At 35.0% G+C, this 24,887-nt stretch overlaps 1 protein-coding gene across 1 annotated transcript in view; it reads left to right on the top strand.

Annotated features, from left to right (window-relative positions):
• Positions 1-5,234: 5,234 nt before the first annotated feature.
• LOC131079556 (uncharacterized) overlaps positions 5,235-24,887 on the top strand; it is a 67,581-nt gene continuing 47,928 nt past the window's right edge. Inside the window, exons 1-2 of the mRNA XM_058017536.2 lie at positions 5,235-5,645; positions 22,864-22,951. Coding sequence (XP_057873519.1) covers positions 5,315-5,645; positions 22,864-22,951 — 419 coding nt within the window. The 5' untranslated portion in view covers positions 5,235-5,314. The remainder of the gene's footprint in view (positions 5,646-22,863; positions 22,952-24,887) is intronic.

The following is a 24,887-nucleotide window of genomic DNA, read 5'->3' as shown; positions in this document are numbered from 1 at the left end:
TATGTGCAGGATCTCTAAGCATGGTTGCAGGAAAGCTTCAATGGAGAGTGCTCAGACCTAGCTGGTTATGTTCACTCTATTTGGATTCACTTGCTACTTGTTGTAGGATGACTCTGCTGCCTTGATAAGGTATTGGTCATGGGATTTGTTTTTAGTTTTCAGAATCATTCCTTAAGTCAAAATCATTTCATTTCTACTTTTCCTTTCAGCATTAGGAGTAGGATTAGTGTAGAAATCCCCCTTCCTCAATGAGTTCTTAGATGCTTACAAACTAAGGTTAAAGTCATAACCAGGAGTTTATCCATCTTCCTTAGTATCTTTCATTGAGATGATTTGCTGTAATATGTAATGTCAGGAGTGTTTTGAAGCTAAAAGTTGTAGGAAATTGCATAGGTGCACCCACCTTGGTCTTGCGAAGCCAAAAGTGCAAGCGATCTCAGTCTTGTGATTGAATCTCATTCGTTGGCCAAACCCCTCCCCGAGTTTGTCGATGAGTTAGTGGCAATTCCTCTAGGACTTGAGGACTGTTGGTTTGGGAACCAACATCATACAAATAATTTTTTTTTGAGTTGTAAGATAAATTTTATATTCCTATATTGTTGTTGTTTACCTTGATTTTTAATATTTCATGCACCTTTACAAGGCAATACTTTATAACTTTTCAATCATAGTAGGCAACATCCATGAACACATTAATAACACTCAACCTTCCTTGATTTGAGATGCACATGAAGTCTCTAGAGCTCCATCTTAATGGTCAATCACTCAATTTGACTACACAAGGCTCACACTACACAAGACAACACATTAAAGTACTTCTCAAGAACATAGTATAGACTTGCACAACATAACTTTATCATTTTGTGCGATCAAGATAGTTCTACATTAGATCACTGTTATTGATACTTACACAATGCTTGGTTAGATAATTTGTATTGACATTATGCATTTCTCTACATTTTCATCTTCTACATATAGAGAGAAACTTCTCTCAAAAAGGATGTAGAGGTTCAATAACCTCTCCTCTTAGCACTAAATTATAAGGAAACCTCTCCTTGCCATAAATTATAAGTGTCCAAAATTAAGATGATTTAGAATATAGCAATAACATCACACTTAAGACATTCATTTGTTCATGGGTAGAAGTATAATTGCTTCATATCTTCATTAAATCTTGAGCTTCATAAAATATTTCCATCTTCATATCTACAACTCATCATCATGCACACATTCACCATATTGCACCTCATGCACAACTAACTTGTGCACTAACACACCCATCTTTGTTTCAATGTAAGGAGGATGCTCATCACAAGAAAGGGGAAAGTAATCTAGACATAAGTACATAATGATTTGCATAATTAGTGATTTTTTAGATCCAGATTAAATTAAGTTCTCCATTTGTGTTGTATGAATACAATGAAGACCATTATTCTAGAAGAAAGAGCAACTAATCTATGTATATTATGCATGATTCATTTTCTTATGCATCGAGTCAATATATCCTCATCTGATACTATAAAATTTCCTTGCATGCTCAACAAAACATCAAAATGCTCCACGTATGAATAGGATTGACAATGGCTTTGTGCACATTTGCATTAGCTTCAATTCTAATAACTCCTCACAATTTTGTGAAAAGTAGATGCATGCATTCCTTAGTCATACATCATGGAACTTTATGGGTCTACACTCAAAGCTTCAACAATAACATAGTCATATCTTATAACAATGCTTTGAAATACGTACAACCTACACATGGGTGTACATGCATCTACTTTAGCATGCCACTTTAATACCATATGATTCAAACAAATGGTAACATATATAACTACATAATATAACCATCCAACTAGCACCATATGGGTTTAACATCTTTCACCGCTCATCCACATGTAAAGCACACCATACACACAAGCCATTAACACTCTACTTGTAGCCCTAGTTGATGACTATTATACAAGTAATAACCTTACATGCATGCATATGCAACTTTACAAAATCGTCATTATTATGGAATATACCTCTCCAAAGTGCTTCTAACAAATAAGGTGTACATGCTACCTCTTACTGCTTGGTCACGAGACTTCGTTTCTTGTTGTAGCCTCTATGTAATATTACAAACACTCTTGCAACATCAATGAAAAATGATAATATTCTTTATGTGTTTTCTATGTCTTTATTGCACTTCAACCGTGGTTTTTTATAACAAGGTTCTTAAAATTCAAGCTTTCCAATAGAAGTAAACTTATTTTCATTAGCTTGGCTTTACCTTTGACTACATGTAAGGTTATCCTCTATTCTCAAAGGAAAATAAATATTTATAAGAGGTGGTTATATATGAATACCACTCTAAATAGCATGGGCTTTAATTGTGCAAAAATAATTATAACTAATATTAGAAAGGGCCATAATAAATATTTGTGTAGAGGATTGGTTTGACATTCATTTTAATACCTCTTAAGTTATATCTCTCACAACATTAATTTAATCACCACCATTATTATTTGAACGAAACTCTAAAAATGTAATTATGTTAAAAACAATAAAAAATAAGAGCACTAGTTGTGATCCTTATTTCCAAGTTGATCTTTAAGGGAAAACATCCAATACATAAATATTTGATTTCATGTATGATTAGTTGTGATAAATCAACATGGTATCATTAAAGTATTGTTTTGGTCTTTGGACTTTTAATAAATTTTATTTTCAATTGTATCAAATAAATTTCATGATTATGAATTTTTTTATTAATATTATGTTATGTTCATGTAATTATGATATGATCTTTTATAGGGTGAAGTAATGAAATTCATGTATTTTTATGTCCTTATAATATATATTTTGTTTGTTTGTTTGTTGAATGTCTTAATCAACTATTATGTATTCAATAGATCTATTACAAACACCACATCGTAATTATATAATAATAAGTTGTGATAACAATCAATCATTCAACATTCAAATGAATTCAATAAGTGATAATATACAAAATAAACAAGTCTATAATTTCTTTTTGTTTCTAATAATAATACTTTTTAATGTACCTTATTTATATAACCTGTCCAAAAAAACACATAATGTTATTAGAAAGATACATACTCTTAGAAATAAAATTATAGATTTATCAAATTTATGATTTTTTTTTGTTGCGCTAGGGGTATCCCTGCAACTAGTGCAGGAGCACCTAAGGGTTGAAATCCCCTTAACCAATTTTGGCTTGTGAGACCTTCTTGTGGTCATGTAAATACATAAGGACTGGCTCTAATCCATTTGCATGGTTGTTTAGTTGCAGTTTTTAAAATTTCTCTTATCAGCAAGACCTACCCCGGATCGACAAGTCTTACCTCGATGAGTTCGCCAGAGTTTGGAGTGGTTCACACTTACCCCGATGACCCGATAAGTCATCAGTGCTCGGAGTATTGTTATCGAGTATCGGAAGGAGTAGTTTCAAGTTTCCCCGATGATTAACTTGACCTATATTCGGATGGTGATCGCAGATGATCCTACAACTGTCGCTATACATCGATGGGAAGATGATCGCCAGATAATCCTCACGACTTGGTGACAAAGCACGTGCAAAAAAGAGGTGAGTTAACGACCGTGTAGGTTGAAGGTGGATCAACGGTGGTCACTATACCGCAATGGAGAGATGCACGAAAGTTATTCCTCGCGACTTGGCGACCAAGTGGTGGGACCCAACAAGTTAGCAGCTCAGACGAGTTAACGAGTGAGCAAGTCCGGGATGATCGGATGATTGTCGCTATACCGCTATGACGAGATGCATGAAGGTTATCCTTCGCGACTTGGCGACCAAGGTGGGGCCCGACAAGAGAGCTTCATTCCAGGTGGTTAGTGAGGCTGTGCTAAGGTGGCAGGGCAGGGACCCCAGAGCCAATCAAGGGGTACCATGTGGCGGAGCGTAGAAAGAGATCAAGGAAGATCAGACGGTTAAATTTCAAACCGTTGGTGCAGTTGCAAATGGAGACCGTTGGTAACAAGATTTATCTCGTCCAATAGGAGGAGTTCCAAACAAAGGATGTATGTATAAAAAGACCCAACAGGCATCTGTAAGGGGCTAATGGTTAATCGTGGATCATTGATCGTTGTTTGTCGATTGCCTCGGAGAACACATTTTATTTTTCTGAAATGCAATAGAGAAGTCCATTTTTTGGTTTTCAATTAGAGTTTCATTTCTGTTCGTTTCACGTAAGTTGTTGATGTAATTGTTTCATTTCTCCGTTCTGTGAGTTGTTGGTTTGAACTCGTGAATAAATTCGAGATCGGTAAATAAAGCTTTCCTCTTCAATCTTTGTTTCCTGTTTGCAATAATCAAATGACTCTGACTTGAAACTCCACAAGATCTTTGGAGATTGTCAAGCAGAGCCAGAAATGTATAGTAGGTTTTCATTTGAGAGAGACCAGGAAATGACAATCATCAATTCTGCATACTGAGCCTAGGCAAGCTTGGTGATAGTCCGACTAGGTATCAGTAATTTGAAGGAGATAACTTGCAGGGGAAGGAAATTGCTGAGAATTGGGAAAAGATCTAGAAGGCTACAAGCCTAAAAATGAGACATTGTGCAACCATAGGGAAAAGTTTGCTAAACCAAACAAGATGGGTGGTTTTGCAAAAAGAGAGCGAACGTGTGTGTGCGTCCTAAACCCCTGCAAGGATTTAATGAACAAGCTTACTTTGTGAGCTTCAGGAAGGTGTGATAAGCGAACAAATGGTAGGGAAGCCCTTAGAAGTCTAGAGGGGTAGACTTGGAACCCGGAAAGGGATAGAATCAAACCATCACAGAAACCAAATTGATGGCAAACTAGGTTGCTTCCCTACTAGCAACCCAACCCAACGCTTAGGGATGCACACAATCACCCACAAACCACATGCATCAGGTAAGCCTAGGCCTCATAGTCAAACTCAAAACCAATGTGGAGCAAACCTCAGAGCAATGTGAAGCAAACCCACGACCCACGCCAACTCCACTAGTCAATTTTATGATTATTATTAATGCTTATCTTGTCAATTGAATATATTTAAAGAAAATCATCAACATTTGTAAATTAAAATACTTTCAAAATTAGATTTTTATTTTATTAAATTATCAATTACCTACATTTAGTAAATAGCAGAGACGATCAATTACCCATATTTATAAAATAGCATTAATAAGCTCCACAAATTAGGACAACGTTTAAGAAAACACGCTCCTAATAAAAAAATAAGGAAAATACAGAATTGGAAAAAAAAATTCCGGTTCAGTTTGCGAAATATAGTGTTGCATTGGGTAGCGTTCAAAGCCCGCTATATATGAACAATACACACTGTATATATAAAGCACAGCGATCAGTTACGCACATTGCCAATATATTACACAGGCCAATAATCTTAATGATACAAAGGCAATTGAAAGCGAAGGGTTTATTCAGATTTTTACAGGGCCGATCAGTATTATATATAAGAAGGGGGGTTGGAGGGTTTGTAAGATTCTGTTATTCTTGTGCAAGGTTACCGGTCGCTTTCGTTGTGAATTGCAAGAGAGTCATAAAGATGCGGCGGTCATCCACAAGGAAATCCAACGGAGCAAATTCAAATTCGAGCACTCATCATGCTGCCAGCACGGCTGCTCTCACTTCTTCAGGTATTCAATTTTGTTTTATCTGTTTGATTCTTTTTTCTTATTCATAATTTTGAAATCGTATAAAATTTTATTTGAAGGACTTTGTTATAGGTTTGGATTGAATAATGGATTCTATTGAACAGAATTCCCTGGAAAATTAGTGTCTCTGGATGGTAGTTTCTCATATTTTGTGACGAATTTGAGCGTGATTTAGGTCATACGCAGTTTTAAATTTTTTCACGAGTTTAATTTTATATTGAGGATCTGCTTAATTGCGTTTAAATTGGAAGATGCATTCTTCCGGATGAAAACCGAAAGAAATTCGTGTCCTTGACTGCCAAAAGATCATGATATGCGATGATTTTAAACTTGCTGTAGGCTCAAACGTACTTTAAGTTTTAGATAAATTGAATTTTTATATGAAGGGTTTTATTATTTACGTTAGGATTGGAAGATGTCCATTCTATTTTCAACAAAAAAACCTATGGAAATTTTGAATTTTCGACCAAATATTGCTTTTAATCTTTCGATGGATTGAATTTCTTATGTTGAATTTCATTATTTAGTTTCAGATTGGACGCTTGATTTTATTGAAGGTACGCCGTCTTATTTGACTTCGAGGAGTGTTGTTTTACCGATCCTAAAGGAACCCTGCTAGGTACCCCTTTAAAGAAAAAAAGACTGTTGGTCCTACAAAAGTTTAATCCCATATAAAATGTTGAATGATCTATCTTTTCTTTTTTAATCCGAGATGGTAGGCCTTTATGAGCATTCGTGTTTGGCCTTTTATTCCAATCTTCCAGGACTCTTTGTAGACTTTTTGTAGCTTCTCTGTCTTGCTTCGGCAATGTCATATTCTCGTTTGCCTTTGTTCATCCCAAAGCAAAGTCTTCAGTAGAAGTTGTGTTTGTTCCTCTACTTCCTCATTTTACATGGAAGGTTCATTAGCATTTATTACATTTAGAAGCAGTTAAAGCTCTAAACATGTCCTTGCAACAATATGAAGCTAAGGCTACCCCTTTTTCTCAAGAAAAGAGTGGCGGTCTACTCGTTCACATGAAAGTAAATTCCATTGCCATATGAAGATAATATATTACTTAAATATATAGGATATTCATTGTGCTGAAGTGGTGTTATGTTGTGGCAGTATAAAATTAAAACACAATTGATAAAATAATTCGTATTAAATAAAATAATGTATAAATAAATTAGCATAATATAATTTAAATGTAAAATAAAGAAATAAAAAAAAATAAAAAAAAATAAAATAAGTTTGAAGTAATTCTAAAGTGAAATTGAATAAGTCTTAAAGTAAATAAAATCTGTAAATAAAAAAAATAAAATAAGTTTGAAGTAATTCTAAAGTGAAATTGAATAAGTCTTAAAGTAAATAAAATCTGTAAATAAAAAAAAAAAAAATAAAAAAAATCTAAAGTAAATAATAAAAATAAAAATAAAATAATTCTTAAACGGTTTAAACTTTTAAAGTAAAATAAAATAACTCTCAAGAAAATGAAAACTCTTAAATAATTCTAAAGTAAAATAAAATAATTCTTATGTAAATGAAATAATTCAAGACTGATATCATGTTTACAGTTTTTTCAATAGATGTATTTAAAATATCTATATTAATATATTTAAATTATATTTTTTGATAATTTGTTTGTTTATAAAACCTAGTCTAGGTCCAGGAACCAACAACAAAAAAGGGGCATAACTCATGGAACAAACTGTGAGCGTATAGCCTCAATAGTCAATGAAGTAGCAACAAAACAACTATATAAAATTGCTCAAGCAAACAAACAAACAAGGCTGAAGCCATGAGAAATGTGCATGAGTTGACAATAGCTATCATAACCTCCCATGCCTAATCGCCTAATCTGAAAATCATAGCCTCCATTAAGTTACCTCATAATCCAAATGAAGACATCTTATATGATATATCTCTTCCAAAGACCCATTATGGGGTGGATGCTCCTAGATGTCCTACAACAATCTGATTGTCATGTGGGAAATATTTCCCACCAAAATTTCGCAAAGCACCCCTTTTTATCATGAAGGCATACCCCCTGATTAGCAACCCAATCAGCAACTTGGTTCCCTTTTCTAAGTTTCTTCCAATATGAGTAAATTGATTTTCTTCAAATGTTTTAGCCCATGACTTTGCCTTCTCATTAATCGCCTCCAATCTCCAATTTTGAATTGTTCCTCCTTTCATCGCCCCAATCACCAGCTTAGAATTGCCTTCCACCCATAATTTCCTGCAGCCTTTGTCTCTAGCAATCATTACAACCCAAAGTGTAGCCTTGGCTTCAAAATATTGCTAGAACCAATATCAAAGTCATAATTGAAGAGCCACACAGATTGACCCTGTGAATCCTTGAAAACACCACCACCCCTATCCTTCCTTGGATCATCTTTTGTTGTACCATTAAAATTGAACTTAATCCATTCAGGATTCGGACATCAAATACTATCCAAATTCTTCTTCTTTGGTATTTGCCCGACTTGCCCAAGCTACCTAAAGTGTCGCCTAGCATTAGCCCAGGTGATTTCATTATCTCTTATGAACCACTCATGAATTTCCTAACTCAGGGATGGCATTATCCACCATATCCAAATTATTTCTAATGTTTTCTCAATACCTTAAAAAATCCTATTCCTTTCAAGCCAAATATTCCTTATGATCAAGGCAGGTGCACTATTCTAAATGAGTTCTAAACTTGGGATCTTAATCTTTAGACTCCAACTTTCTAAAGACAGGGGTTATTAACAAGCATTACCCACTCCAATCCTCGTCTATTTAGGAAAAAAATCCAAAGCCATTTCATAGTGAATAAACAGATGATGGCTATCCTCTCCTTTGTTTTTGCAGATCACATATCTCAAAGGGCCCATTCTACTCATTATTTTTCTTTGCCCTGAGTTAGCGCACAGTGTTTCTAGGTGATTGAGAGAAAAGCATTTGCCTTAGGGGGCCTTTTGCATTCAAAATCTTCTTAGCAACATTGGAGCAGAAGTTGTTCCTCTAACTGAATTAAAATTAGAAAGCAAATTTCCTGAGATGATATCGCTGCCATTACCTCCCCAGACCAGTAAACCTTCATTATTGACCCTGGAAATTGGCCATTTGTCAATTTTAGCTTTTAAGTCATTGGAAGCTTCAATGAAACCCTCATTGGAGGATGCCAAAGTTTTCCATCATCTTTGTAGTGGGCTACCTATCAAGTAATACTAATCTTTGACCAAGATTTCTACCGAATTTTCAAAATTAGTGACAAGGTGGCGTAGAGAGGGGAAATCCTTCAGTGTATCATCCTCTAACTGATAATCATGCCAAAATATGATCTTATCCCTCTTTTCTAATTTCCATTTGATATCTTGATTGATAAGCTTACAACAAGATCTAATGAAATTCCAGATGCTTGAGCCCAAAGGGAGATTCATTGCATTCCTAAAAAGGATTTTTGGATTATTCCGCAGATATAGAGTTTATGAGAGAAACATAGGGGCTCATCTGCGCCCCCCCCCCCAAAAAAAAACTATAGTACATCTTAAGGGTCATTAGTCATATCATAAATATTCTCTATATATTTTGCTGTTCTTGGTATTGGTTTTTCTCTCCCATACTCCTCACCATTGGAGAAAAATGCAGAAACTTAAAAAAAACAATGGTAGCATGGAGGCAGAAATGTTGTTTTACCCACTTATGTTTGTAAAATGAGGCAAATAGAAGTTAAGTGTACTCATTTTAGGGTGAAATTGGGTATTTAGGATACTTTTTGTTTTTAAAAATGTTTTAAGAAGTTTTTTTGCTGGCTGGCTTATAGGTCCTCCTAAGTTTGCCCTGTGTCCATTCGGGGTGCCTATGGTCAATTTTGGGCTAACCTAGAGCTGTCTTGGCTTCAAACCTGGCCTGAGGGTGGACCCGTACATGTATGGGGGGTTTGATAGATCTTGGTAACATAGGTTTATAGTTTATACCAATTGTCATAATCAGATTATCCCATCAATTAGGTAAAAAATAAAGTAAAATGATGCATTTATCCTTTTCTAATATTGCACCAATTGAAATTAGTCGACTCTATAAATTCATCGATATGATTATTTATAGTCTCCTTCAATTAATACAACTTTCTTTTCAGCTAAAAGTTTATTCACAAGACTCTTAGATTGATACAATGTACCTTTCTTTTTCCATAGCAAATGTACTGTTTGTTCTCTTGATGCATTCATCAAAACAATAAGTGAAAGACAAACAGATAGTACTTCAAACTTTCTTATCCAATGTAATCCAGTCTTCATCAAAGATGCCACAAAGATTTGTTGATTTAGATACTATATTTCATTTATCTCTTTCCAAGAGGTCTTCTAACTTCAACTTCCACAATTTAATTACTTTAACTTCCACAATTTAATAGTTTGACCATTAAATTTCTCAATCTAAGATCTCAATTTATTAGCGACAATAGATCATGGAATCAACAAATACTCTCATTACAACCAGAAACACACCAAGAAGAAAAAATGTCCTTCCAATTAAGCCTCAACCTATTGACTTTGACACCAATTTACCAAAAGATAAAAAACCACTCAATGATTGCAATAACATTTTGTGATGAAATCAAATTCAAAATTCACTGTTAAGAATCACTTAGAAATATAATACTGGAGTTGCAAGAAGACCTATAAATATATGAACATGTGCAGTATATAAAGAACACAACATATAACCTATAAAACCCTTTGCAAAAAAACAATATCAAAATACAACTAACAATTTATTAATTTGTAAAAAAATCCAACATCCAAAAAAAAGTCAACAATTTATTTATCCGTAAAATTACAAAATTGAAATTTGAAATACAATCAGATATCTCCTTATTTTGCCTTTCTCAAAGTGCAGACTTTCACAATCTGAATTCTTGTTCTATTAATTATCTACTCTACTTCTATTTAACTTTTGTCCCCACAACTGAAGGGAAAATATCAAGCATTGCATGGCTACTACTAACAGGTGCTCTTGCAACTTCCCTCCAAACGAAGATGAAACCATGCCATAAATGGCAAGAAGCATCTATATAACTTCTAAGGCATTGATGTTGGCCAAGAACAAAATGCGTATACAATGCAGGGTATTAAGTGGCCATCGATCTGCCATAATGACCTGTCCACATGGTTGTGTTTACTTGAGCACAAAACTGCCTTTTACACACTTGTATTATTTACTTGTGGCAACTAACATACATCTTGTTGCCTAGCAATGAAGAGGGTTCACAGCAACTATAGTCTTCTTGTGCAACAATTAAGAGTTTGCACAATTACTATGATCTTCTTGCACAAGTAAGAACGTTGCACAGCAACTATGGTCTTATTACTACAATGCATTTTCTTATGTGGTGGTTTCATATAAGTAATTGTGATCATTAGGCACTGCAGATGCAATTTTGCAACTTTTTGCATTTACTTTGTGCCATTACAGGTTTTTTAGATTTTTTCCTTCTTTGATAAAGGTACTTGGGGAATTGCAAGGCCTTGGCCTGTATGTGGCCTCACACTAGGGGTGGGAGTTTAAGCCCATCACATATGCCTGCATTATTACAGCATTCCATTAATGTGGTGTTCGTTGGGGAGTAGGCTGCCTTATGACAGCATGAGCTTTTAGCTGGGACTGAAGGCATGTGAAGATACACAATTACCATTGCACCGGTACACTGTGGGCTAGGATTTAGAATTTAGAATATCAAATTTGAAAGAGGTTAATATAAAAAACATTATTGGCAAAGGTAGACCTGCAAGCTGCTATTTGCCAAATAAATTCTCTCAATATCTTAGAATCTATTGTAAAATACTAGTGTTCTTGTACCCAGGAGCAGATGAAATCCTCCTCCTTAAAAACAAGCTGCTCCTCTTATCAATAAATATTTTTTAAGTTTTGCCAAATTTTTCATAGGTCATAGAAGTGAATATTTTTCTTGGGAATTTTCTGGTAAGCCCAAAAGATAAAAGATATTCTCAATATTTCGGAATAAAATTAGTAAAATGCAGAAAAATTAAAGAAGAATGCGAAATAAATATATTAATAGAATTACCATTTTCAATATTTAAAAAATTAAAGCCATCTTAATTGCACGGACAGTGAGACAGTGAAAGTCAAGGAGAGTACACAATAAGTTTTGAAATATAATTTTTTTTCCATTTTTGAGATGCTGATTACAGTACATTATGCATCACTACATAATTTGACTTTTCAAACTTCAAAATAAATTACAAACTACAAATATAAATATCAAGCCATATTATAAAATTTGAAAATAAGATTTAGAGGGAAGTTGAATGTTGCCTCTAATGTTGAAGCCCTTCATGTAAAACAATACGGAATTAACTAGAGAAAAGAGACTTAAAAAATATTGTGTTAATTTTTATTTATTTTAAAATGATATCTTAAGGCTTTCACAAAGCTTGTGAATGTTCCTTTGCATAATCACCGGAAATGAGGGTGCTATAAATTTGAAAACATACACTGTCTTGGGAAGCTAAAAAAACAGCTTAGCGAAAAGTTTTGTTGCAAAATTTCTTCATGGATAATGTCATATCCAATTGGTGAAAGGTGAACAATAACTGCAGCTACAATGTCAAGTTAACATGCCTAATTTGGTAAGACTAGGCTGTGATGTCCCCTTCTAGTTGACATCTGTCAGCTGAGTAGATTAGCCTATCACTGACCCTCGTAGGCTGGTGAGGTTGGGTAAAAGGTCCTCCAGAGTTTGATTCACCACCTTCAGAGCAAGCACTCCAGGTCTGGTCTTCGTTTGAGGTCTCCAGGACTCCGTTTGAGATACTTTCTATTTTTAGCTGTCCTGCTATTTATAGCCAGTAGGTTGGGCAAGGACAGATTATGGTTTGGCAGTCTCCAGTTCAGACGGCAGGCATTTCTGATGAATACTTAGAGAGATATTAATATTTAATTATTTTTAATTAAATATTAAATGGCGAACTTTAATGTTTTAATGTTTTAAAAGTCACTTTAAGTTATAACTTAAGTGAGGGTCTATTTCTCATCAGATGGGGCCAGTTTTTATATTAAAAGGAAGATGATTTATTTTTGACACTTCAATAGTCAAAAATAAATAATAAAAGTTAAAACATCATTAAAGGCCAAATCGCACTTTTCTTGGGAATCGTGCCAACCCTAAATGGAGAAGATTAAAGAAGATTTTAGGTCTTCTTTTCATTATGCCGAGTTTTGATATTTTGTTTGGAGCTCTGAGAGGAGTTTTGGCCAAGGGTTTCAGCAGAAGATTCTTCTGCAGTGATCAGAGGTATCGGTACAGGGAAACGTGGGATTCTTGTGCAACAGCATCAGAGGCTGTGAAATATCAGTTGATCTTGCTCTTACAGTTGGTTTCATTCAGGGACCAGGTTTGTGCTTATTAGTCAGAGGTACCGTTATCTATCAGTATTTTGTTACTGCAACAAACAAGGAAACAAAGAGACCCAAAGAAGATATTTTTTTTGATGGCTGTACGGCTGCCTAGGGAGTAGCGCCAATCACCTAAGGGGCTGCGATTTGCATGTTGGAAGGATCCAAAAAAATAAATAAAATAAGGAGAAGGTGCGCCTAGCCTAGAGTCATCCATTGAGCTACCATGCACGCTGTTTGGGTCAGTCTGGAGTGAGTTATAGCATGCTGTCATAATGGACTGTGTTTGACCAGCAAGGAAGAAATAAGGGTTTCCAAAAATTCTTGGTATTTTTCAGTTCCTATCTTTTATTGTCTGTTTATGTATTGAGGGTAAATAAAGGTTGAATACATGCAATAAGGGTTTGATCAGTTTATTATTGAATTAGAATTGATTTCTAGCGTTTCCCTATAGTTGCTTTTTGTGCTTAAGTTTGTCAAAATTATATTTGATGTTACAATTTTGCAAAGAACACACTTGAAACGCAACAGGTTCAGTTAAACGTCAGTTGTCTCAGTTGAGGACCTTTTAAGGTTCTTACATAGGCACTGCACCCCAAGTATTTGGAACTGATTATTATACTTTCTATATGCCCCTCACTACTTACTGTATCTGCTATATCTTGACCCAAAGACTGGCCTATTTTTGTGGGAGGGATTGAATAGATTGATAACGGTGCCTCAAACATCATTACTTATTAAGTTTTTATACCCTATGACAACTTGATGTTTAAGTATAGCCTCTAAAGTTAAGTTATAAATCCGAAGTAGTATTTTGGAGTCAGGATTCACAGAATTCTATAAAATTCTTTCCTCTTATATTATAATTTAAACTATTAGTTTGGTTGTGTTTATCTTTTTTACATTGAGGCAACACCTAATTGGCTTGTAAAGACCATAATGTTGTGCCATGCATTCAAACTAACTCTTATGGTTTTTTATTTTTTATATAGATAATAGCAAACAAAATAGAGATTATACATTATGAGGAGCTAAGCTCAAGCAGTCTATCTTATCAAACAACTCTCACAGCCTTGCTGAAGCTACAGTATTGTTTGCGTATGCACAAGCTTCTATTATACCATATGACATTTTAGGATAATCATCATTATGTCTATAATCCCAAAAACTAGGGACAAAAAATCAGTTACATTTATTGCATAAGACAGTTATTAAACTGAAACCCTCATTCCCAGAGGCCCTTAGCATTGCTGCTGCCTTCACAGTAGTCTCACTTGTAGGCTAAGTCACTGCATTCGCCGAATTTCATGTATGAAATTCGAAATTTGGCGAATTTCAATAAAACAAAACAAAATTGTTCAAATTCGGCCCAAAATTCGTATGAAGAAAAAACGGGCTTTTAAGATTGGAATATATTCTGCAGTCGCGAATCCGGAAATGAATAAGCTTATTCTCCTTACGCTGCGCTGGAACAAGGGTTTTTCCCCACAAATCTGAAAGGCGCCATGCACAAATAAGAACCATCGATTTGCTGATAACTGCGCTTCCCGCTGCAAAAATCCCTTTCGAAAAGGCCCGATATACAATAGTCGCGGCGAGCCCCCATTCAACCACTTAGACCATTTAATGTATAAAGATAATGTATTAAAATTATGGTGATGTATTTTTAATTTAGTAATATATAAAAATGTATTATAAATTACAGAATATGACTTAGAGAAGTTTTTTAAATTAATTATAATGTAATATAAATTCATAATATAGTTCTATTTTTAATAATTTTAATTTACATTGTTAAATATTTATATTTACTATTAATTTTAAATTTGTTAGAATATTATTTAATTTTAATAAATAATAGATCTGATCATTCATTTCAAATCTATTTTATTTTATAATTGTATTTTAAATCTTTTTAAAAATTTAAGTTATATTTATAATTTAATGAATTTATTATTTATATACTTCAAAAATTTAAATTTATATAGGCGATTTAATGTTGATTTTTTTTTTTCGAATTTTTTACCCTTGTCGAACTTCATCCGAATTTTATTGTTGCCAAATTCGAATTCGAATTCGAACCTGGTGACTTGGCTTGTAGGTACCAAGAGGTGACTCAATTATGATAACAGTATCAACTTCCATTGCCACCAGCTGATGGCAAACTTTATCTCCATACTTGGTTCTTTCTTTGTCAATTTTTGGGGGTTTCTGAATATAATGTTTATCCATGTACTCTTTTAGAATTGCAAGCTCCTCCTGGTTTAGATTATCTCTTCCATGAGGGAAGAAGTGTGCACATTGGATGTCTGATTTGTAAACTAATGCAAGCCCTTCTTAAAGCAGTTGTAGGAATCTCCAATATCGCTGAAACCTGTATCACAATGGTCAAGAGGGTGAGTTCCCTATTAAACTCAGTAAGGCAGCTCCTTTTGCTTTGGAAAACTTCCTCATTTCTTTTCTTCCAGATACACCAGAGAACTTGATTGGTAAAAACAAGCCAAAAAATATTAAGACCCATTGGAAATGCATTCACATAACCAGAAAAAATTTCAGACCAGTTAAAAACATCTTTGCAGTGCAAACCAATAAACTTTCCAAGAAACATGGACCAAAGGTAAAAAGCAAATTGACATTCACAAAACAAATGCTCAAAGGTCTCAGGAACATTCCTTTCCTTACACATTCTAACAGGTATGGCAGAATTGCAAAAATCAGAATTGACAGCCAGTTTTTTCAAAAGAAGCAATAATCTAAAACATTCTTTCTTTGGTTATCCCGAGTTAGCCTAAATATGATCTAGTCTAGAGGACCAGACTTTATCAAATCAAGAAAGATCCCAACACTTATTAAGCTAGGTAAACATTGCTCTTGTATTAGTCAACATCGCATAAATCTTTTTAGCAGATATTTGGTTAAAAACACTGCCATCACTCCACTGGATCTTATCTAAGAAGTCTGAGTCTTTACTCATTTTGCTAAGAGTATCAACAACTCTTATAGGACTGTGAAAGTCCTTTTTTGAGACTTTGGAATATTATATTCCAGTTGTAAATGCCCCCAGCTTTTTGGAACATTAGTCTCCTAAACATCCTTAAATGTTTGTACCCCCTTATTGACCCTTGAAAGTGCCAAGGGTTTACTTTTTCAAAACAAGTTCCACTGAATCGATCTCTAATCAACACATGAATTTAAAGATACTGAAACAGCCTCACAGTTCTTTAACAAGTTCTTAACTCTATTCCGAGCCTTCCATATGCTACTAAACACTGGTGAGTCGACCTTGCAATCAAATTGATCAAACAGGATGTCCCGAATATGCATATTATTCCAATTTTTTCCCTTTGTGGTTTAGAAAGAGCTAAATTATTTCTTATGAGTACCTTCCAAGGCTCATTGCCATCACAAGCTTTTACAACCCATTTAACAGGCAAGCCAATGCCCTAGACTCTGAGATCCTTGACGCCAAAGCCTCCATTATTTTTAGGAAGGTATAACCATTCCCATTTTGTTGCATGTCTTTTGCTCTTCTCAAGGCCATCCGACCATAGAAATTCCCTAAGAATTTTCTGTAGTTTGTTGAAACGGCAATTAGCAAACAACTAGGCAGAAGAGAAATACACAGCATGAGAAGCCAACACTTTCTGCACCACTTGAATTCTACCAGCCAAGTAGAGAAGGCGAGTCTGTGATTTCTGATGCTTCTTTTCAATTTTCAAGAATAACCACTCTCACATCTCTTTCATGTTGGGAAATATGGCAAAAGGAATTCCCAAGTGCCTTACAATTATATGAGGGCTCAGCCATTGCCACTCATGGTCTCTAAGCCAAATTGGAGGATCATTATCCCAAGTGATGATGGAGGACTTAGCACTAGATATCTTGGATACTGAAGCCAAACAAAATATATTCAAATGATTTAAAACATTATCAAAATTTTACCTACTCATTTCAACAAAGAGGGCTGTATCATCAGCAAACTGAGCATTGAGCAGCTATTCATTATTTGGCAGCCTGATACCCTGGACTTGAGGACAAAGTAGGCTAGTTCTGAGCACAAGATGCAAGGCATCAGCAACTAATACAAAGATGGCCGGGGTTAATGGACAACCTTGTCTAATTGATCTTTGAAGCATAATAGGATTAGTAAGGTCACCTTAGATATCAATTTGGGTAGAAGAATCCTTAAACATAATTTTTATCAATTTGCAAAACATTTTGGGGAATCCAAGAGCTTTTAGAACCTCAGTCAAAAGCCCCTTTCTTTTCTGTCATAAACTTTTTCGAAGTCTAACAAAATCATGGAAACATTCTGATTACTGTATTTAGCCAAGTGCATTCCTTCCCAGCTGGTGATCATGTTTTCCAGGATATATCTGTTCTTAATAAGCCCTGTTTGTGCGGCAGATACTACTTTCCCCGATATGTTAGAGAGTCTCAGAGATAGTACTTTGACTAAGATTTCATAGGAGACATTGAGAATAGTAATTGGTCTCCAAATTCTTGGTAAGATTCTCATCACCCCCTTTGGATATGGATATTTTTGCAGTAACCATGTATTTAATAATGGAACATATCTTTTACATTGGAAATATATATCCATAAGCCCTGCACGTGGCCAACAATGATGCATACACTTTATGCTAGTAAGAAGCTTCTATGATAAGAAGCAGATAATTTAAGAGCTATTCCAAACAATTGAAAACTCTTAAGAGACTAATTCGTAAACTTTCAATGGTTCCCTTACCTGAATATGGTTAAAACATGAGAATAGTGCTTATAAATAGGTCTCAATGTAAGAGATATAAAACTTTACAAGCTTCATGTCATGTCCTATTTGTAATTAATTTAATTTTTTTGGATAATTTGTTCAATTCAAATAAAGATGATTTATTTATTGTAAGGCCTTTAGGGCTGACCTTGTTATGTGACTTGTAGCTTTTAAATTTTAGGCATAGGCACCTATTTAAGATTAGGCTGATGGTATTGAAGAGTTATTTTATTTTATTTTCCTTCCAAATTCAGGTGTGGGATTTTGTGCACTCAAATTTGGTGGCAACAATGTAAAACTTGTAACAATTCCATTTGAGAAATCATCTCATTTTATGTCAATTTATTTGTTGGTGCACGTTGTGTTCAAGTTACTTTTGTGGATGAAAACTCATAGGAGATTGCAATCAGTGGCTGAAAACCCATTGGTTGCAAGTAGCAGAGGACGAAACCCTTTTGTTACGTAAGTGTGAGCTCTTCAGAGGTTACAACAGAGCTTCAAGGAGTAATGGTGTCAGCTAGTTTGGTTTTATGTGTGTTTGCGGGTGTAGATTGTTGTTTGTGTTGCTAGTTTATTTGTAGGGTTTGTTGCTGTTCCATGATATTGTAATGACAGTCATACCAGTCCTATTTTATGCAAAAATTAGATTCATATCATGATATTAAGTTGCAAGCATTTTAGGTTTATTTGGTGTAGTTTTTGTGTTGATTAGTTGCTAGTTTGTGTTGCAGTTTTGCCAAGTATGGGATTTGTGAAGTTTGATTGATGCAAGTTTTTTGTCAAACTAGTTGCTCGAACATTAGTGAAATTGATGAAATTTGTGGATATTTTAGTTAATATTGGAAGTATTTACATGCACGTTAAATATCTTAATTCTCATTAGATCTTGCTCTGGTTTATTAATTTATTTAAATTGGTAAGTGTAGTGTCATAAAAATGCAACCCTAGCAATTTTAACCACATTTGATGCCCTCACCTTGGCGACAACATCTTCTTTCCCAAATTGAGATCCCTCTCTGCATCTAGCCCCGTGAACCCTTCTTGTTTGAGCCTTGAGATAGTCTCAGGACCCTGTTCGGGCCCCAAGATAGGGCAGGACAGGGGTGTGGCGCCCTAGGACAGGGTCTGTCCCCACCTCTTAGGGTCGCCCTACGATGGGTCTGCCCGGTCCCTTCTGCATAATTTGTTCTTCGGGGTTTGCATTCTTCTTTGTCGGCCTTCAGTGGATGAAAATTAATCCTCTAGGCATGTATAAAAGGAGATTCAATTCCCTCATTCGACAACAAGGGATATTGGAACACAATACAGGCATTCAAGTAGAAGGTCTTCATTATTATTATCAAGCATTCAAGCATTCAAGTCTTCTTCATTCATCCCTTGGAGCAACATCACAACATTCATTTGCAAGCATATGTGTGTGTTAGGGTTTTGTTGTGTTACATGCCATTTCATGCAGCACTTGTGATTTCATTCAAGAAGCAAATCAATCATCATCAACAAATTGCAGATCTACAAGGTATACATTTCCATTGTTTACTTTCAAGCATTTGCAATTACTTTCTTTCAAGGTTGATTCCTCAATTGAGGTTTGACTGAGGCAAACCCCTATCCACAACCTTTCTTCCCTTCTTTTCTGTGTGTAGGTTGTAGGTGCGCAGTTGTATTTTCAGATTTGGACTCCATTTACAGAGGCGGAAAATCCCTTTTCGTTTCGTGGATTTTTCGGAGGACTGTGTGCACTTTCAACATGGTTTTGACTACTTTTTTCCAAATTTGCAGGGCAGATCCGTATCAGTCTAAATATCCCAAATCCGAAGTTACAATGTGATCCAGAACCGGTAGCTCCTCATTTCACTCATTTTATCTCTCTTTCTTACATAGTCAACAAGTCCTCTTTCCCATTTACAAAAGAGGGCAAATCACACTTCAACCCTTGCAATCCACTTGGAATTCACATCCTTGTTCCCTTGGATTTGGATCTAGTGGATTCAAGCCCCTCTTTTGAATGTAAAGTTCCTCCAAGCTAAACTCATCCTAGTGGCTTCCTTTCTCTCTCCTAGGCGGGGAGTGACTAGGGATCAATTTTCCACTTTACAGTAAGATATTTCATTGGGATATTACAATGGTATTAGAGCCAAGATCTTTCCAGCTTGTAAGTTAAATTGAAATTGTTAGTCATGGCCCATGGGAGCAGATTCTTTTGAGGTGTTTTTGAAATGGTAGGAGACTTGAGATAAATGGAACAAGACTCAAGAACAATGGGATGAAGAGGGAAGGTATAAATTTGAAGCCCTCTAGTTTCTTATTCAGTATCAAAATATGTTTGACAAAGTCAAAAACCTATTATCCTTCGATGATTATTTGAGTTATCTTGAAAGGAGGAATCCAGATAAAAGGGACTTTTTGACTACATAAGAAGATATAGAAAGGAAAGGGAAAAATCAAAAGTTACTAAGGAGGAGATTAAGGAGAGAGTCAAAAGAATCAATGCTAAATGAAGAAGTAGAACATGAGCTGAAGAAAGAAGTGGAATCAAAACTAGAACAGCATATTGAGCGAGAACGTAAGGATTTTGCTATGCAAGTTAAAGGCAAAATTTCTTTGATTTTAGAAATTTTTTATTTGACTTCTAATGTTTGCATGTGTCATCAAAACATTGATGAAGTGAAGGAGGAAAAGGCATCACTTACTGAATGTGAAGAGGTCAAGATGAAGAAATATACGCTATCCTTCAAACTTCCAAAGGGTGAACCCTTAACTGATTTTTAGAGTAGCATTAAGGATGGACATGTATTTGAAGAAAATATTTTGAGTCACAAGGATAGTAGTGGTACCTTCACAATCCTTTTACAACAAAGGAGTGTGAACTCCTTGTTGGTAGCTCAAGATATGAAAAAGATGATTGTATTTGAGATTTGTTGGTTCCTTCTATATTACAGCAAAAATTTTGTCATCACGGAAAAGTATGTTAAAAATGGTGATAGAGTAAGGGATACAACTTGTAGTATAGGAGGGCGTACCCGGCTGAAAGTGGGTAAGCCCAACCCCAAAAACAACAGTAATTAACACCAATTGAAGAAGTAATTGACACCACAAAAAGATTTCACGAAGGTGTTCTTAATAAATCACAGTAGCACAACACAAGCTTGGTGGAACAATTTTAAATTCAAATATGCTTGCAAAAGAATATCAACAAGGCGTAATGGAGAAGAGTAGTGAGACCATATTGCAATATTTTGTGAAGGAAACATATCAAAGATCATCGATGGCATAATTTAAAGCTATACGGCTGCTATCATCATCATTTACATTCCATCATTTGCTACCGTACAAGAGTTTTTAGTAATAAGATTGAGTGATTTTTAAGTAGTAGTTGTTATTGAAGAATTTTCAATCCTTGTATCGTTGTTTCCAACCTTTATATTGTTAACATTGCTGATTTTTGCATATGATTCAGTATTGCAGCTGTTATACAGATTTTCTATTGTTGATTTCCAAGGTTTCTGACTTTGAACTATTGTTATTAACCATATTCCCATAGGTTTGCAATTTTTATAGTTCTGTATATTTCTTTAATTATATATACCCATAGGTTTGCAAATTTTATAGCTCTCTCTCTCTCTCTACACACACACACACACACACACGTACGGATGAACCCAAGGGCAAGATTTTTTTTGCCTGTACCCACAAACCGGGTTCTCGTACCCGAACTTGAACCGGTAACTTAGCTCCACAATGAGGCATGGAATTTTGGGTGCCCAAATTTGGGTTGCAACGCATAAAATTTGTAACATTTCGATTTAGGAAATCACTTCATCTTATGTCAATTTATCTGTTGGAGCACTTTGTGTTAAGTTACTTTTGTGGACGAAAACCCATAGGAGATTGCAGTTAGTGGATGAAAATCCATTGGTTGTAGATATTATAGGACAAATCTCCTTTGGCACATGGGGGTGATATCATTCGGAGGTTACAACAGAGCTTAAAGGAGTAATGTAGTTAACTAGTTTGGTTTCATGTGAGTTTGTAGGATAGAATTGTTATTTGTGTATCTAGTTTAAAGTAGGGTTTGTTGTTGTTCCATGATATGGTAATGACTCTCATAATAGTTCTATTTGCTGCAAAAATCAGATTCATATCATTATATTAAGTTGCAAGCATTCTAGGGTCATTTGGTGCAGTTTTGGTGTTGACTAGTTGCTAGTTTGTGTTGTAATTTTGCTAAGTTGCATGGAATTTATGAAGTTTGATTGTGCGAGTTTTATGTCAAACTAGTTGCCTGAACATTAGTGAAATTGATGAAATTTGTGGATATTTGAGTTTATGTTGGAAGTCATTACATGTATGTTGAATATCATAATTTGCATCAGATGTTGCTGTGGTTTATTAATTTATTTTTAACTTGTTAAGATATTTCATTGGGGATATTACACTTCATCCATATTTAATTTAATCTTACGTTGTATATATTTACTTTCTAAGCCTTAAGAAATGAAGAAACATGTGTGACCTTTTGTCTCTTTTTCAGAAATGTAAGAGACAGTGTAACCTTTTGTGACTTTCACGGTTTCACCTCCTTTTGATGGAAAAGACAAATTGGGGTGTATACTTCTTTTAAGTGCGTTTTTGGCTTTACTCTTTTTAGAAGGCTTAGCTTTTGTGTATGAGCTTGAAATGACATACCTTTTTTTACAAAACTTGCAAAATTTTTTAACAGCAATTCAAGATTTTGATGCCATAATGATAACTACAAACACCAGATCCATTTTTCAATCACATATACCTCCAATGTTATATTTAAACTTAGATTTCTAGATTTTAAAATATACATTTTCCTGCTCTCATTTTATAGGATATTCTATGTCTTTAAGTTCTTGGTAACACAATGGTGTTTATAATATTGTATGCACCATATTTCTGCCTTAACCCTGATACATATTTGCTTGCACACATTGCTTTAGGTATCTCATGTAATGTGCAATTTACTATTTTAGAATTGTGATTATATTATGTACTAATAACTTAATGTGTGAGTTGAACAGCGGCCAACAAAGCAGCTGCTAAGGAGTTGGAGAGAATAGATGCACTGTTTCAACGATATGCAGACCAGGACTCACTGGGTATGATAGGGTAAGTTACTTTCCTACCATATGTTAATATTTACATGCATAGCTCTCTTAAATTGTCAATCATAGAGTAGTTTTATCTTATTAACATTTTCATAATCTGCACAAGCAATTGATGCTACCCTTTTAGAATTTACTACGAAATAATACAATAATGCCTCTGCTATCTAATATTTTTGTTCTATTTTGATATAATACTACTGACATCTCTTAATGTCCCAAGTTTCTTGTATTGATTCAATCCATTAGCCTAGATGGTATTGCATTAGTTTATAAATTACATCAGTGCTCTCTATCAATCTTTTGTATTATTGTTTTCTGCTGCTTGTTTCCAGTGTTGGTTTTTTTTGTGGAAATGCTCCTTTTAGAGAGAAAAGTTCAGATTATAAGCTTGTAAGCAATTACTGGAAACAAACTAATTGAGACTAATGGTCTTTGATTTTGAGAAAGACGATCTGGTTCTTGCTAACCTTTTTTGTTGTTCTAGCTGCTGCCCTATTTATAATTTTTCCGATCTTAACCGCTGTTCCACCTGCTCACCTACTTTATAGTTTATTTCTTTCTACCCACTAGGATATGGATGTGATTGATAAATATTAAATAACCATAGTAAAATTGATAGTTTTCCTCATTTTTCCCTCTCTGGTTAGAGGAAATTGCTCCATTTCTAAATGAGACTTGGGGAACTTTTCTGGAAAAGCTGACTCAATGAACCCTTTAGCCTTGCTTCAGTAGTGTTCCTTGCTTTTCAACAGCCTTGCTTCAGTAGTGTTCCTTGCTTTTCAACAACGTGTGTCTTCCCCCCTTGTATTGGTCTGATTTTGAACACTGAGCAAATGGTCATCTGGTAACTTCTGTTGAAAAGTAGGAACTGTAACCTTGAGATGGGTTATAGAACTCTATTCCAAGTGAGATGGCTATTACAATTTGAGCTTGCTCACATCAACAACATCATTGAAGCTAAACTGATGTGAAAAATCAATTTGAAAGGCATATATAAGGTCCATATATGAGGGTTTTAAACTTGTGATGTTTTTTGAGGGCATTCCATGTTGGTCATGAAAAGCCTCAAATTCAGCATGAGTTTGTTGAAGAATATCTGGTATTTTATGTGAAGCTTGGCCAAATTTTGTACAAAGGTAGAAGCTTTTTGGTGCTCCCTTTGTTGGTAGGACACCTATTGAATAGGAACATTAACTAGTATTTCATCAGGTGCCAAAGGTTGGAAATCTCAACAGACTTTTAAAGGAGAATGCCTTGAAGAAATATGATTAGACATGTTGAAGAGCATTCTTATAAGTGTCCTGTTACTTATTCTTCTGATGAGAATGTGGGGGGCATGGACTAAAATGGGACTAATGGGACTCTCATAAGAAGGCAATAATAAGAGTCCGATTTCTGAGAATTCTTAGATCATGGGTTTGTGTCTGATTAATGGGACTCTTGTTTCTGTGGACATTTTAATGATACCCAAGATTGTTTTATGGCGGGTTTCTCTATAGCCACCGGAAAGAGAGCAATCTTTCAAGGAGGGATATGGTTTGTAAATAAGGCAGGTTTATTTGCAAATTTCTGGCCTCCTGCTGCTGGGAGTATATGCTGCATCCAAACTTACTCCTCCCACACTCCTTAACAACGCAAGATTCTGTGTGAAATGTGGATGTAGTGTTGCATTTTAGATGGGGCGTTTCTTGACCTGAGGGGTATAGAATGAGAACAGAGTGTAGATTATGAGAACATCCTCTTGACATGCCATCTAGCCTTGGTATGCCCACTCAACACAATTCCACCTTTCTGATTGGGTCCACTGCTTCACAAGTGCACGCAAGCAACTTTCTAAGGGGCATTGGGGAAACACTACTGGATGTAGGCAAAGAGACTGATGACAAAAGTTTAGTTTCAAGCTAAATAGGAGACTACAATAGCTAAGGTAGACTTAC

The sequence above is a fragment of the Cryptomeria japonica genome, chromosome 5 (assembly GCF_030272615.1).
Source record: "Cryptomeria japonica chromosome 5, Sugi_1.0, whole genome shotgun sequence".
Classification (NCBI taxonomy): domain Eukaryota; kingdom Viridiplantae; phylum Streptophyta; class Pinopsida; order Cupressales; family Cupressaceae; genus Cryptomeria; species Cryptomeria japonica.
Note: the sequence above shows the minus strand (reverse complement) of the source record. Positions and strands in the feature narration are given on the sequence as shown.